Consider the following 15,885-nt stretch of genomic DNA (forward strand, 5'->3'; position numbering starts at 1 on the left):
GTCTGGGGAATCTCTGTTTTGGATTATATCTTGGTGGATATTTAGGGTACAGTTAGGGTACCATCTCCACTCTACCTTGTGGCCAAAGCTCTATGGTGTGACTGTAAGCAAAGCAGAACCTTGGACTATGCCTTAAAACAGCAGCAAAAGGAATTGCAGAAGAGAAGGAAGTCAAGGACAGAGTTTGTAGATTTTTGCTGCTTAGTTGTCTGGGGCATATGGTAGAAGGGGTTAAGAACTTAGGGGAGGGATCAGGGCTAAGATTGAGAACTTGAGCATATATTCCATTTTAGGGCTGTTTTATCCAAGTTACTGTCTTTGGCCTCAAGATGAGGAATTTGCACTGCAGACTTTGGATTTTAGTTAGAGGATGACCCTGATGTTCAGTGTAAACATAACTTTGGGGTCTTGTGGAGTTCTGTTGCAAGTTGCAATGGAGCTAGGTGTTGTGTGTGAGAAATAAGGTTGGCATATGCAAAGGCGAGTATTACAGGAAAGTGTAGATTTTAGTAATACCATTATGGCATTGCAGCTGTGCCATTGTGCTATTGAAATTTTTCTCCAAATTTATCAATCTCAGCAGTCTCCTGAAGAGAGGTCTGCTTGATGCTTGAATGCTTTCTGCCATTAAAAAGTTTGAACTGGAAGTTTTCCTTAGTTCACAGGACTTTTGACCTTGTTTTAGCCAATTCTTGGTTGGTAAATATTCCAAAGAACAAAAGGTTTTAAAACAAGCTGCCTTTTCTATTAACTGGATTGTAGCTGAGTCTGTAATAAGTATCTACTGTAATGTTCTAGTCTTTTGTGCTTAGAAAATACACTCTTACTAATTTCTGTGGCAGTTAATGCTCCAAGACTTCCATTAAAACTGGTTTTGTAATACTTGCTGCAAATGAAAGCAATTCAACTTACTTTGGGACAGAACATTCCTAGCATGCTAGAGGCAAGCTAGACAAAGCAGATGAGAAAGTACATGATATAGCCCAAAAAGCTAGGCATTCACACTTTTGATAGTTTCCTGTTGATTTTTTTTTTTTTTTTTTTGAAAAGCATTTTTTGATGTGGAGATCGTAAACTGGGTTAATACATTTGCAGCTAGTGGGACTGTATTATTTCCTCCATGGAGTCAGAGAATGTTGGTTCTTCAGAGCACCCCATACAATCATGTACCTGCTTTGTGGCCTGATAATTAAAGCAGTGTAGAGTACGGGACACAGGGTCCTCATGATGTTCTGAACTCCGGCAGCATAACAGACATGTTTCTTCATCCCTCTGCTTTGGTTTCCCTGTCTGTGACATGGCAGCGATGCTAACTTCTATTACAAATACTAAGCTGTCTGCACTTCTTGAGCAGATTAGCCATGCATTAGTTCTCAAGGACAGGGCAGGGAAGGGGCCGCAGGGAATTCTGACCAGGTGGGATACGTGCATATTCCATAGAGTTGCATAACCTGCTGAAATTGTTGTACTCTGGGTTTTGGTAAATCTTCAGTTCTTCCTTGTTGGTGCTGAGAGATGGATTACTTCTAAGAGTATTTCCCCCAAATCTAAATCAAAGCTGTACCAGAATTCCTGCAATGTGTTAACAACTGGAGAGGATGTGGGGAAGTGAAAGAGTGTAAATCAGTATAAATCTTTCAGTAGAGCTGACAGTTGGTCAGTACTGAGGCTTTGGGCTCATTTCTATGTACCTGGTATTCATGCAGCTATAGAGAATCAGCAACTGGAATTCACAGAAACAATAGCTGCTTGTCCCCTCATTTTTGGAAGAATCCAGATTAATACGTGACTTTATCTAGGGGCGTTCTCCCAGCTGTCTGATGAGTATGTATTGTAGTCTCTGGCTGAAAGGAAGTTTGATGATATGAGAAAACTTTTTCTAATGGGTTAGGCATGTGCTGAGAGCACAGATCTGCACTTTCAGTCTATTTTAGCATGAATTAGTCATGACCTCAGTCAGTTTGATCCCTGGCTTAATCTCTGTATAGATATCTCTGTCTGTATAATGTGCTGTATTGTTTACCTATTGCAGAGTGAGAGAAGGGACAAGAACTGTTTTTTCATGACACTAAAGGAGTATCACATGGCACAGACTATAGCAACTCATAACACAGCACCTAGTTGTCTAAATATTCTGTGGATTTCTGGAACTCCAGTTTTTTGGGACAGTTGTTCTTTCACAAAGCCTTCTGAACTCTAGCATCTGGTTATACCTCTTTCTTAATGTCTTATATGGCTTCTTTTGGTGATGTGGACCTGCTAGGTTAGAGCCAGCAGTATTTGGAGAGGATGGGATCGATGGCTAGTCCGACCTTCCTTCCCTCTGCTGGCTCTGGAAATGTAGTATTATCTAACTTTGTGCGTATTAGACTTTTTGGATGGTGATGAAAGGTGTTTCTTTGGTTAGCTGTAATTGTTATAGTTGGCATCTACACAGCTCATGCTTTTGAACAGTGGCTTAATTTTGTTTTACCAAATTTTAGAATTGGTATTTTAGAGTAGTCACTTTCTTTTGTCGCTCCCACCTATTGCCCTGCTGTGGCCCCTCCCCAAATTACTGCTAATCTTTACTTGTAGCAGAAGCTGGAAAGCACCTTCTGATCCCTTTGTCCAGGGGTAAAAAGGGTAAGGAAGACTCAAACCTGCATTTGATCTTGAATTTTTGGCAAACAGGTTATTCTGTACTTCACTTTGAGAGATCATTTCTTCAACAAGGCATGATCTCCTTCCTCATCTCTAATCATTAAAAGAAGTTAAAGGAGCTGAACCCATTAAAAATCTGATTTCATATCCTGTGTTGTGCAATTCTTTACCTTCTAATATAGTATATTAATGAATATATTTCTCTTCAGAGTGTGTTGTGTGTAGTGTTAAGAAACAAAATTTGAAGTTGAGGCTAGGTCAGTATTTTCATAAACTGGGTGGCTTCCTTTTAGTAAACTTCATGCTATTAAGTGGGATTTTAACAAGTAAACTTAATTATGGTTCAACAAGAAAAGGACTATCCATGACAATTTTGGGCAACCACAGCAGAGCCCTAGTTTTAATCTATCCTTGACCTTCTGCTTTAGATAGTGAGGATTTCTTTGAAATGAGTCTGCTTTGCATACCAGATTTCACCATTCAAAACTGAAACCTTTTTCTGTAGAGTGTGTCCCGTTCCCCCTGGCCCAGAATTACTAAAAACACCCCAATATAAAGTTCATTTATTGATGTCTGAGAGAACTAAGTCTAGAAGTGAACTATCTTTCTCAAGGCCAAATATGTTCCTTTAAGCATTTTTCCTATACCAAATTTATAAACTTTTAATTTATTAGCAAGTGAACGTAAGTAAAAAATATTTTCAATAGGTATACCTATCATATGGAAGACGGTGTAAGACAGCAGTATGGACAAAAATAATGTAGTCATTTTAAAAATCACACGATTCAGAAAATCAGAACCTTTTCAAGTGTGAGTTTCAGCTCATGATTTGAAATCACTAGTTGCTTTTTAAAACACATTTCTGCTGGGCTGTGCAAAGTTGAGTTACGGTTATGGGTGACATGGGATTAGGCAAAGTTGGCCAGCAAGGCACTGACACTGGCTAAAGAAAGATTTTGTTGAGGAGATACTTAAAAATGTAGGCATGTGGTTATTTTTTTCTAATTTCAGAAGAGACAGTGTGGCACAGATGTTTTCTTGCTTGTAGTTTGTAAACTATGCAATTGTACCTTTCAAGGATATTCACACTGATTATAGCTTCTTAGCAATTCTGTCAAGAGCAAGAGGGGGCTGTCCCTGAAGATCTCTTGGAAGGTTTGTTTGGCACGAGATAAAATTGCAAAATGATTTGAGCTGTACATACCTTACCATAGCGGATCTCTACCTTGTTTTGTCCCGTTACTTGCTTACGGAGGTACCTTTGGTTTTTAATATCCTATACAGTCATTAAAATACAGACTTTGCTTTTTCCTGATGTGTTCTGTCTTTCTGTCTTTTGCCAGTTAGTGTTAGCTTGGAAAATTTCTGGTTCTAGTTTCCAGCTCTGGTGGATTTGAAGTGGTACAAGCTTGGAAGAAACTTCTGCTTTTGGAAGTCTAGCTTCCTTGAAGGTGGAGGTAGATCATAGATCTTCATGATCTGATTTTTAATGTAATTCTCTTTTGCATAGATTGTGCCAGCAGTGTTTTTGTTTTCTTATGTTCTCTCACCGCTGTTTTGGTCGCAAAAGAATGTGTGTAGCCTGGTGAATCAGACAGTTTAGAATGATCTAGACCCTCTTTTGGTAGAAATGTATGCATCTGTGATACTTGTAGTAGCTCACAATTTACTGTGGGTGCTTATTGTTTTGGAGTTTCAGTGTTGGGAGACTTTCAGAAAAGTTTATTGAGGTAAAATTGCTGTTCTTTGGAGAGCAGGCAGGGTGCAAAGGAAATAGGAATGGGAATTGGTTACATTTTTAACTTTTTAATGAACTTTAAAATTTCAAACTCTTTTTTTCCCCCGTGTGCTTTTCTTTTTATTTTGTAGGTGCACATATAACTCTCTGGCTACAGTTAGTAAATTCCTGTCATATTAATTTTAATTTAGGATTTTGGTTTGTTGGCCAAAACTTGTGCTGATAGTGTAAACAAAACAGAAAGATCCCCAGGCTTAAGATGTAACAAGGTTTTTAAGCATTTACTTGAATGTTTTCAAAACAGACAGTAGTGCTTTGGCCATGCTGCATTTGCTGAAGTGTAAAGGACAGAATTTTTATTAAAAGGTTGTTTCTAATCATGAAGCTTAATAATAACTACTGCACAGCAGGTAGTTATGGTTGGTTGCAGCATGCAGGAAAGGGTATATGCCTTGGCTGTTCAAGTGAGAGGTTAAGCAATATCAGAAGAGGTAGAATTTTAGAATTGTTTCCATTGCTGAGGAGTTTGTATCGAAGTACAGTATATAAGCCCAAAAGAACTTTCTATCTGATGCAAAAATAAAACCTTAACTAGAAATACATACCAATCTTTGCATATGTTAGTCACATACCATGTACAGCTGTGACTTTAGAGGAATGGCCAACGTAAGTATGGGTTACTTTCCAGCCCTTATCCAGTATTTGCCGAAGTTCTGATACCTGAAGCACTTCTTTATGGGTTAAAATTTGTAGCAGCACCACAGAAGTGAGTCTGGGCAACACGTCTACATGTAGCTTTTGGGACAGGCACACAGTGCACCCTATCACTAGGCTTTTCAGTGCCTCTTACTTCTGCCAAGCTAAGGGTGGATGGGCAGAAGGCAAAGGCTTCTATGGGATGCTTCTGGCATGTTAGGGTTTTTTTCTTTGTGAAGACACCTGAAAATAACTTTAGTGTTCTGTTGCTCAGCTTAAGGTTTCTTTTAAAAGGCAAACCTATCCTATGTGAACATAGGGTAACCTGAAAGTTGTTCTGTGCAGTAATGACAGCCCTTCTCAGTGCTCCTGCATCATGGATGTGTTTATTCCAAATGAATTCTACAGCTGCAGTTCTTTGGGCATAAACTTGAGAAATGAATGGTTTTGTTAACAAGAGAGACTTGTCTGAGTATTTCTGAGGCTTCCTTACTTGTTAGCCCTTACATTATATAACATAAGGGTTATAACATTAATATTTTTGCTGCACTTTCAAAATATTTCACTTTTCAATAAAAAATAATTTAAAAGCCACGGTCCAGAAAATAAAGGGCTGTTTATTTTTCCTTCAGAAATAAAAGTAGGTAGTAATGCCTACAATGCAAAGGGCATACTTTTATTTAGATCAGTAGAGTGACTGTTGTGATTGCCTTTTTTTTGAAAAACGAAACAAACACTAAGTGTTCTTGTGTTGGCTGATGTAATGGTGGTGAAACTAGGTCTGTGCCTCATTTTGGAATGTTCTTTCCCTGCCCTTTTTTTTTTTTTTTTTTTTAAATACGCTAGAATTTTTTTCTAGATGGGCAGAGAGTTACATAGTTCTATGTATAGACTGTTGTTTGATGGTGGAGGGCACTGAGTTCTTGCTAACTTTATAGACCACTTACTCTTCATACGTTGTGACGTGGACTGTAGCCTGTAGCTTAACAGAAGGTAAACTAGTGCAAATTAATGTAATGAGTTTACCCTCCTCTTCTTTGTAGCACAATGGCTGACAATAAAGCGAAGTCGACCAAACCTGTGAATAAGACTCCTCCAAAGTCTCCTTCAGATCCAGCAAAGGACCGAGCAGCAAAACGATTATCCTATGATTCAAACAGCTCCCATGAGGGAGCTATGGCAGGAGAAATAAGTGCTCTGGAAGAGGCCTTTAGAAAATTTGCCATCCATGGTGATACAAGAGCCACAGGAAAAGAAATGCATGGGAAGAACTGGTCAAAGCTATGTAAGGACTGTCATGTGATAGATGGGAAGAATGTGACAATCACAGATGTTGACATTGTCTTCAGTAAAATCAAGTAAGTACCTTTCTGCCATCATTTCCTTGTCTCCCCAACATGTTTTACAGATATAATCTAAATTTATCTTCTGTTGCTTACAGATGTTGTGAGGCATTATATATCTTTGTCACAATTGATCTCTCTTGGTCCTTTATGAAACTGTGTTGCGTTGTCTGAAGATACAGCTTTCAGCTTCTGTCCTGCTATGTCCTGCTATCTTAAACTGACTTCAGTGTCACAGGTGTTATGCTGTAGGAAGAGGTATGATGTGATCAGGACAAATGTAGGCTATTCCAAGAAAAATTTTTTTTGTTTGTTTGTTTGGCTGCAGTAAATGATGTGAATGCTTCCTGAAGGATATCTGAATGAAGTCAGGATGTAGTTTCACATCTTGCCAAAACTCAGCCTCAGAGGACTGAGGCTAAGGTGCGATATATGCTAAAAGCCATTATTCTAACAGTCCTGATGTCCAGCACAACACCTACTCAAGTTTAAAGTGTGGGGACGTGCCAAACTGATGGTGAATTTGTGATACAGACCCATGGCTGTGATTAATTGGTTAGGATTATCTCAGTGGTCCTAGCTTATTCTTGTGAGCAGACTTGAGTGAACCTTTAGTGAAACTTTCTCCCCTGATTGAAAACATAGGCAGGCTTGATCCAGAAACTTGTCAAATCCAAGGGAAGACATTCAACTACTCCAGCATATTCTGTATGAAGCCCCAAATAATATTTTTGTTCTTGCTTTATGTGTAGAATTGGATCATTTTCACCTTCCTCCTCCCCCTGGTATCTGACCTGATAGCCTTGTCTTTTCTGCTTTTTATTACCACAGTAACTGTTTAAATTGACTCACACCTCATTGTGTTGAGGAACATGCTTTAAGGAAGGTTCCTTAATTGTACTTGTAGCTTGCAGGAACATTTATTTGGCTTATGCTCTCAACTACTGTGGTGTAATGCTGGGGAGGACATGCAAACCAAGTTGCTTACAAGGGTAGCTGGGAAAACTTCTGACAAGCACTGACCCTTTAGAGTGCCTCAAAGCATAGAAAGGCAGAGCAGAAAAGGCCCTTGATCTTGAAAGGTTGTCCAGTGTAACATGCACAGTTAGAATGACATTACTTATTTGATTTCTTTCTCTCTTTGTTTCTTTTCTCCTCGGGGATTTTATCTAGGCAATTGAAAACACTATATATGCACACTCCAACACTCTTGTTCTTGTATCAGTCTGCTTTCTCTTTGAGTCCCTACTTGTATTTTTTTGGAAGTTGTGTTGCCAGAGTTAGGTATACCATCAGTGAAATAGCTTATTTGAAATGGATATTTAGGTTGTAGGGTTGTTTTTTTCTTTCTTGATCTATGATAAACAATGCTGGCATTTATTGTAAAATTTTCTTTGGTTGTCATTGACTTAAAAAATTCTCTTTATCTATCATCACAGGAAATAATCTTAGCGCTACTTTCTCATGTCTACTTTCTCATGTCAGTATCTGGGCAAGTTAGCAATAGGACAACCCCATGATATGGTATAAACAATTGTGCAACTTCAGCAGATACAAAGAGGTATAGTTTTGGTGCCTGCTGGGGTAGAAGGAATCCAGTCCTGTTCTGCTGGAATAAGTCATGAGGTGGCGGGGACCTGAGGTTCAAGGGGAATATCAGCATATACCCTTGCAGTTGTTCAGCAGTCTCAGCTCAGCTCAGGGGTTCTTGTCTCTGCCTCTGTGGGGAGGTGCCTGTTCAGCAGTTTCTCAGACCTTTCTCCTGTGACTGCTGTGAAGTGCTGACATTTCTTTTGGAAGAAGCATGCCATCTTTTCCTCTCTCTATCTAGTATTTAATAGTTTAGAAGATAACTGCATCAAATGCAAAAGCATTTTTGTCTTAATTGTTTATTAATTACTTGCTCATTCCTCACCTATACATGTACATAAACATGTATCTTATATATTCTTCTCTTTTAAAATGATTTTATTTTTAAATTAATACTGCTTAAATGGCAGATGGGGAAACTTAAAATAGCTGAGATTTGCTATCTTTATTAGAAAGGTCTGGTTTTTCATGTGCATGCTTTCAGTAGGTATACTTCCACATTTTCTTAAGTGTTGGGGTTTTTTTTACATTTTTATTCTTGACAGCATATGTCAGCAATTTTTTTTAGTCCAGATCACATTTATTTAACATATAGTATTTTAAGTTTTAACAAGGGGATATTTAATGGCTGTAGTTACTCAAGTGTTAGTAATATGCTGTAACTTAGAAGGCTTATGCATAGGCTGGTATACAGGGTTTCTTTGGCATGTTCGGACAACTGCTTTTCCTTGCTTTCTCTTTTGCTTTGCATTTAACCCTAAGCTAAAGGGTAATGATGGATTTGGTGATGCATGAAAACAGGCATATTCACAAAATAAATTCTTACTCATTTCCATTTTACAAGCAGCTTTTTCCCAGCAGAGCACTAAGGTTTTTTGACAACCCAAGTTTTTCCCCATCTGTGTTGAATGAAAAACATTAAACACTATAAAAGAATGTCCAGCTCCCCAGAAAGTGCAGAGTACTGCTTCCATGCCTCAGTAAGGATTATGCTTATGGGTATCAGGAGGCTCTGTACTTCACTGTTGGTTTTAGGTTCTTCAGCTAGACTGCATCTCACAAGATGGACTTTGGCCTGGGATGCTTATGGTCAGCCGTAGTGGTTCAGTGAGATGGGGCTGGTGGATCTTGACACTTGTAGTCTGGCCAGGAACACCCCCAAAGATAAGAAGAGATGTTTGTCATACCCAACTACAGTTGCCATCTAGCATTGTCGTAGAACTCCAAACAGGTTTTCTGTTGGGTCTATCACTGGGAAGCTACTGTGTTTAGCAGGGTTTGTTTTCTAGCCAGCCATACTTACAGTGTATGACAATGGCACGTTGTTCAAACACTAGAAAATATAATCTAGTAGAATTGTTCTTTGGATTTATGAATTAATATGTCTATGTATAAAGCCCATGTTTGTCATCTTGCTAACTTTCCCAGGCTTCATTTATTGTTCTGCTACAGATAGTGGCAAAATAGGTAGGAACTATACATTGCTGATAGTCAGGGTAAAGTAACAGGGAAATTAGTAACAGATACGTTTACCTAAGAGCTACTGAAAGATAGTGTTTTATTCTCTGATTGGTAACTTTCTCTGCTGCAGGAGAGGTTTTATCAGTTCAATCATGAGAAGTAAGGAACATTTTTGCAGACTCAACACCCCCCTCCCCATCTCTGCCAAACCATGTGTCATGGTTTAACCCCAGCCAGCAACTAAGCACCACGCAGCTGCTCACTCACTCTCCTCCCACCCAGTGCGATGGGGGAGAGAATCAGGGGGAAAAAAAGTGAAACTCATGGGTTGAGATAAGAACAGTTTAATAGGACAGAAAGGAAGAAAATAATAAGGATAATGATAATTAATAATAACAATAATAAAATGACAATAATACTAATAAAAGAAATGAAATATACAAAACAAGTGATGCACAGTGCAGTTTCTCACCACTTGCTGACCGATGCCCAGTTAGTTCGCAAGCAGCGATGCCCCCAGGCCAACTCCCCCCAGTTTATATACTGGGCATGATGGCACATGATATGGAATATCCCTTTGGCCAGTTTGGGTCAGCTGTCCTGGCTGTCCCCCCTCCCAGCTTCTTGTGCCCTTCCAGCCTTCTTGCTGGCTGGGCATGAGAAGCTGAAAAATCCTTGACTTAGTCTAAACACTACTTAGCAACCACTGAAAACATCAGCATGTTATCAACATTCTTCTCATACTGAACCCAAACCATAACACTATACCAGCTACTAGAAAGAAAATTAACTCTATCCCAGCCAAAGCCAGGAGACCAGGTGAACAAAACTTCTGAAAGTTTTGAATAGTCCATGATATTTCTTCAAAGCTGGGACTACGTGTCTGTCTTTCAGAGATTAGTTCATTTAAAGTTAAGTTTGTATTGCTATAAAGGTTGAGGAAATTCTGATGAACCGTTGTTACAAATAAGAAAATAAGTGTAGAATGCTGATTTCCTTTTGCATGAGGATGTCAGGTCAGCCTGAAGTGTAATTTGTCTATTTATCTTTCATAAAAGGTCCACTGAAGGCCTTCACGTAAGCACATTTGTATGTACTTTAGGATAAGAAGGAGGAATGGTCTAATGCAAAGATTGCATAGTAGTAGACATGAAAGAAGAATTACTAGAATTGCATTATTTGGTAAGAAAAGATGTAAATTGGGTGATCTCCCCCCACCCCCCGAAGTATTTTTGTTTAACAGTTATTTGTAGGTTCTTAAGGGTCTCCCAAATCCTTCCACTTTGGTGAATTGTAATATAAGTTGTTGTGTGTTTAAAAAATTGATTTAATAGATGTCTTTTTCTGCCTTCTATTTTAAAACCTTTCTATTCTCAGCTCAGAAAATACTAAAAATTAAGCAGCAATGTAATTACTTGAAATGAAAAGCCAAAGCCCACTTGTGAGAGTAGCCACGTGTATGAATATTTGTATGTTGCATCCCTAGAGATTAGTTTACACCAAATATTTGGATTGCATTAATATAGTTGGGATAGACTGCTCTTTCTATAGTAAGTAGAAAAGTAAATTTTTAAAAGTTTTTTTAGGTTATAAAAACATATAATAAAGACATTTCATACCTTTCTATGCATGTTGCACCTGGAAAAGCAAAAGAAATTGTAAAGAGTGAGTTACAAAGTTTTACAATATCACACTGGATGAAATATATTAAAAATGCAGCAAAACCAACAAAAGTGTACATAACTGTAAATGCAATTAGGTAGTAGGCTCTCCTTACTGTATTTTATAGTTTCACAGTCAAAACTTGAGATGTTGGACTCTTTTTCTTCATATGTTCATTGGACTGCATACAATAGTAACACTATGGTTGCAGGGTAAATTTTCATTTCAAAGCTAGCTCCTTGCTTAAAGTTACATAAAAATTTCTTGTTAACTGGTATCAGGATAGCTTTTTCTCTTTAAATGGCAAAAGTGAAGCACCTCCTTCTCTGAAAAACCTGCTTATGTCATTGTTTAAAAAAAAAGAAGCCTGAAAATACTTTGTAGGAAGTAATTTTTTTAACTGGTCCCTAAATTCACTGCCATACTTGAAGACAAGGATAAGTCACAATCATATTCTATGAGAAGGAAAGTTTTCATGCATTACTGCATGTGAATTTTCATGACAGGACCAAAAACAGTATTTCACCATTTTTGTAATGGTAATAACTTCAGTTTCCCTGTAGCTCAGGCTTCTGCTAAAATATCTGCTAACTATAAATATCTTTACTAATATTCAATCGTTCCAAGCATTCATTTTTTGCATACTATATGAACCTTATATAGACATCTTTCTTTTATATTTCACTATTTAAGAGTGATAATGCAATCTGGGTCTGCTGAATTTAGAGACATGCAATAGTATTTGAAAATGAATGGTTTTCATGAGAATGGGAATTCCACGGGTATCTCTTTAGTAGCTGAAACGATTTCCTTCCTTCTTGGAAATTTTCCTCATTAACTGACTGTATCTTTTATGTTACTCTTCCAGAGTTGCAAAAGTTTGTAGGCTGTGTCTTGTATTGTGCTTGCAGAGTGAAAATATGGGTTTAGCGAATCTTGTTGCCTTGGAGAAAGCAAGCGCATTGGTGACACAGGAGAAGGACACAGAAGTGTTCTGCATTTGGTATGAAAAGCAACATGTGGCTGCATTCTTCTTCTTAATCCAGCAAGACAGTGAGACACAACAGTCTAAGAACTTCAGGGTTTTTGTATTAAGGAAAGCAGAATATCCAAGAAGAATAGATGTTACTGATCTCTGACCAGCATTCTGGCATGTTGCCTTAGGAACTTAAATTTCTTTGTTTATTGGGGTCAACAACTGCTCTGGGAAATTGGATATGTTAGCTATGCCATACACATACTCCACTTGTTGTATGTAGTTAATATGGTAATAGTAATAGCCCTGATATAAATACCTCTGCTCTTATTTTAGAAGTGTTACCACTCAGCACTGCAAGAATATGGCTTAAGCACTGCCATAAAACTGCTAATTCTATGACATTATTAGATAGAAAAATAAAAATATTTCTGTTTACACTGGCATGTTACTATGGTTGCAGGCAGGCCTGGGTGACGTCACGCCTTGGATCCATTGTGAGCATTTATTTAGGTAGTTGTCTCCATGGAAACATTTGTTTGTTTTGATGTTACTATGTGTTAAATTTTAAACAAATTTTTGTGGTTCTATACCGGATTGTTATGGAAGACTAGTTAATCTACAGAAGCGTTGTAAATATACCTTACTTCCCACCCTCTAAAATATTTTTGGTAAAAGATCAAGTGAAAGCATAATTGTCGTCTCAAATTCCATTAATAGTTTCTTATGTTGCTTTGATGTGTTTTCTTGTTGCTGAGGAAGCCATGTGTTCTAAAGGCCAGAAAACTTTCCTCCATCTTTTTGAGAAAGGAAGGTTTTGTTCCCATGGAGAATCTTCACAACACACTTTATTGTGCCCTGACTTTTGAACAGTCCCACCCATACTCTATCCTTAGTACCTCTTGCACAGTCAGCTGTTTAGCCTAGTTCCCACAGTCTGGATCTGTCAGGTCTCCACAGGAGTGCTTCCACCTGAGACCAGCTGGGTCTTAATTCAGCAGTAGTTCACCATTGCTGCAAGGCTGTGGAAGAACTGAAATGGATAATGTTTGCTCTAAGCAGCTGGCAAGATAACTCTTGGCAAAAACGAGTGCATGCTTTCCCCATTTGTCAACTATAATATAATTGTTGTCTTTTCTTTGTATTGAACAACTATGATACTTCTTGCTTTCTCAATATATTTGAAAGGAGTAGTACTTTGACACCTGCACTCATTCAAAACAAATATCTCTCCATGAGGTTTCTCTGAAGTAATTTGTATTTAACAGAGTTTTTACTGAAGCCTCTCTTAAATTTTTTAAGTATGTAAATAGGTATGAAGTGGTCTTTATATATACATGAAACACATAGTAGTTGTAAGTTGTGTTTTGCTTCCCTGCTGGAGAGATTCTTTTAACAGTGACATAGAACTTGATTTGTGTAATCCTACTTTATGCATGAAGTAGGCATAACAGTTAACTTGTGTACTTTAATATGTCTGCATCAGGAAATAAGTTTTAAGTGGCTATAGAATGGTATTTAGACCATAATCTGTGATAATAAATCTCTCTCTCCCAGGCAAATTGTGAAGTAGTGCAGTTGTAGATAGAAATGTAGGTAAGTTACAACAGAAAGTGTTCTTTACCACATCATCTATACTTTATTTTAATTGAAATTAAGATCCAATTTCCTTCCTTTTCCAAGAAGCCAAATGTAACGTTGCCTTTTGCACTTTATCCTTGAAAGGCTTTTTAGTTAAAAAACCAAAGCAACTCTTCTCCCCCTTCTGCCAAGAGGCATAAATTCTAAAAGTAAAACAATGATCACTTAAGAGAAGAAGGATGGACTTGGATTCGCTTGCTGTTATGCAGGCTTGTTTTGTGCAAGTAAAATGGGTAAGTTCTGTACCCCTAATGATATATGCTGCTGCTGATTTTAAAAATACCTTTTCGTGTGAGTAGACATCATGTGAAAACCTATAGATACAGTGGTGGGTGATTCCTTTCCCAGCTGAAATGGAATGCTGCATCATGTCATACAGAGTCCTATATAGCAGCTTGCTTCGTATTTGCTACACTTTGTGGCGTATGCCTCTTGTGGACTACTAGGACTTCTGCTGGCTTAAAGTAGGGCTCTGGTATGGGATCTTGTCTTTTAGAGGGTTAGGGTTTTTTGTTTTTTTGGTTTTTTTGGGTTTTTTGGTTTTTTTTTTTTGAGGGTTTTTTTTTTTCCCCTTTTTTTCTTTTTTTTTTTTTTTTTTTTTTTTTGCAAGTCAGCCTAGTTTCTTCATGTTGCATCATCATTTAAAATTGCCTGGTTTTCATTTATAAAAGCAGCTATGTGAAATCTGTGTTAGTTACAAAATTACCTCATTTTACTGATTAACAAGCAAGTATTTTCTAGACAGTTAAACATCAATGTAGACTTTGGCTCTCATTTTCCATGGATTGAAGTAGAAGATGATTAAGACATAAAGGATGAGGCAGCCTTGGCTGCAGCACCCAGGTGACTGAAGTTTAAGACCTTGAGAAGAGTGAGCAAGATAAACAACAGAATTACAAACCTGCACTTCAGAAGGGCAGATCTGTGCCTGTTCATTTGCCCACAGGAAACTGCCCTGGAGGGCAGAGGGACCCAGGAGGGCTGGTTGATCTTCAAGACATTTTTCTCGGAGCACAAGAACGGTCCATTCCCATGTGCAGAAAGTCGAGCATGGCAACAGGCTAGCACTGATGAATGTGGAGCTCCTGACTGAGCTCAAACATGAAAAGGAAGTGCACAGGAGGTGGAAGCAGGGAGAGGCTGTGTGGGAGGAATAGAGCCCATGCATGAAGGAACAGAGTGAGGAAAGCCAAAGTTCAGCTGGAGTTGAGACTAGCGAGGGAGGTGAAGGACAACGTGAGAGGTTTCTCTAAGTACACTGGTAGCAAAAGTGCAGGCCGACTGCTCGGTGTGGCAAGGGACCTAGTGACAAGGGATGTAGAAAAGGCAGAGATACTCAATGCCTTTTTTTGGCCTCCCTTTTCAACTAGTAGGGCTTGCCTTTGTGGTTCCCAGGTCCCTGAGCCTGCTAGCAGAGTGTGTGGGTGTGAAGCAGTACCCACAGTAAAGGAAGGAGTTAAGAATCACTTGAGCCAATTAAACATACACAAGTCCACGGGACCAGGTAGGATGCATCCAAGGGTGCTGAAGAGGCTGGGCAATGTCATTGCAAAGCTGCTCCCTATCATCTTCAAAAGGCCGTGGCAGCTGGGGGAGGTTCCCGGCGACTGGAAAAAGGCGAACATCACACACATCCTCAAGAAGGGCAAGAAGGAGGATCCAGGTAACTACACGCCAGTCAGCATAACCTCAGTCCCTGTGGAAGTTGTGAAGCAAATCCTCTTGGAAGCCCTTTCTCAACACACAAAGTAGGTGATTTGGAGCAGCCGGCATGGATTTGCCAAGGGCAAGTCATGCCTGATTGACCTCATTGCTTTCTATGAGGAAATGACTGGCACTGTGGGCAAAGAGGTGTAGTACACCTTGATTATGGCAAGGCCTTGGCCCCAGTTGCATCATCATCAAACTGGCGAGGTATGGGCTGGATAGCAGGCTGACAGTCTAGGACGCAGCTCTGGAGGTCGTGATGGACCACCAGTTGAATGTGAGTCAGCAGCAGTCCTTGCAGTGAGTGAGTCGTGGCAGCAGGGAAGGGTAGCCACATTCTGGGCTGCATGAGGAAACGTGTAGCCAGCAGGTCTGGGGAAGTGATCCTTCCCTTCTGTTTGGTGCTTGTGAGACTGGTGCTTGTGAGA

The 15,885-nt window shown here is 39.0% G+C and overlaps 1 protein-coding gene across 2 annotated transcripts in view; it reads left to right on the forward strand.

Annotated features, from left to right (window-relative positions):
• Positions 1 to 15,885, forward strand: part of LOC115352956 (tubulin polymerization promoting protein) — a 69,892-nt gene that overhangs the window by 8,197 nt on the left and 45,810 nt on the right. For both annotated transcript variants that reach the window (XM_030041786.1, XM_030041785.2), the window contains exon 2: positions 6,121 to 6,435. In XM_030041786.1, the coding sequence (XP_029897646.1) occupies positions 6,125 to 6,435 (311 nt within the window). In that variant the 5' untranslated portion in view covers positions 6,121 to 6,124. The remainder of the gene's footprint in view (positions 1 to 6,120; positions 6,436 to 15,885) is intronic.

This window comes from Aquila chrysaetos, chromosome 18, assembly GCF_900496995.4.
Source record: "Aquila chrysaetos chrysaetos chromosome 18, bAquChr1.4, whole genome shotgun sequence".
Classification (NCBI taxonomy): Eukaryota; Metazoa; Chordata; class Aves; order Accipitriformes; family Accipitridae; genus Aquila; species Aquila chrysaetos.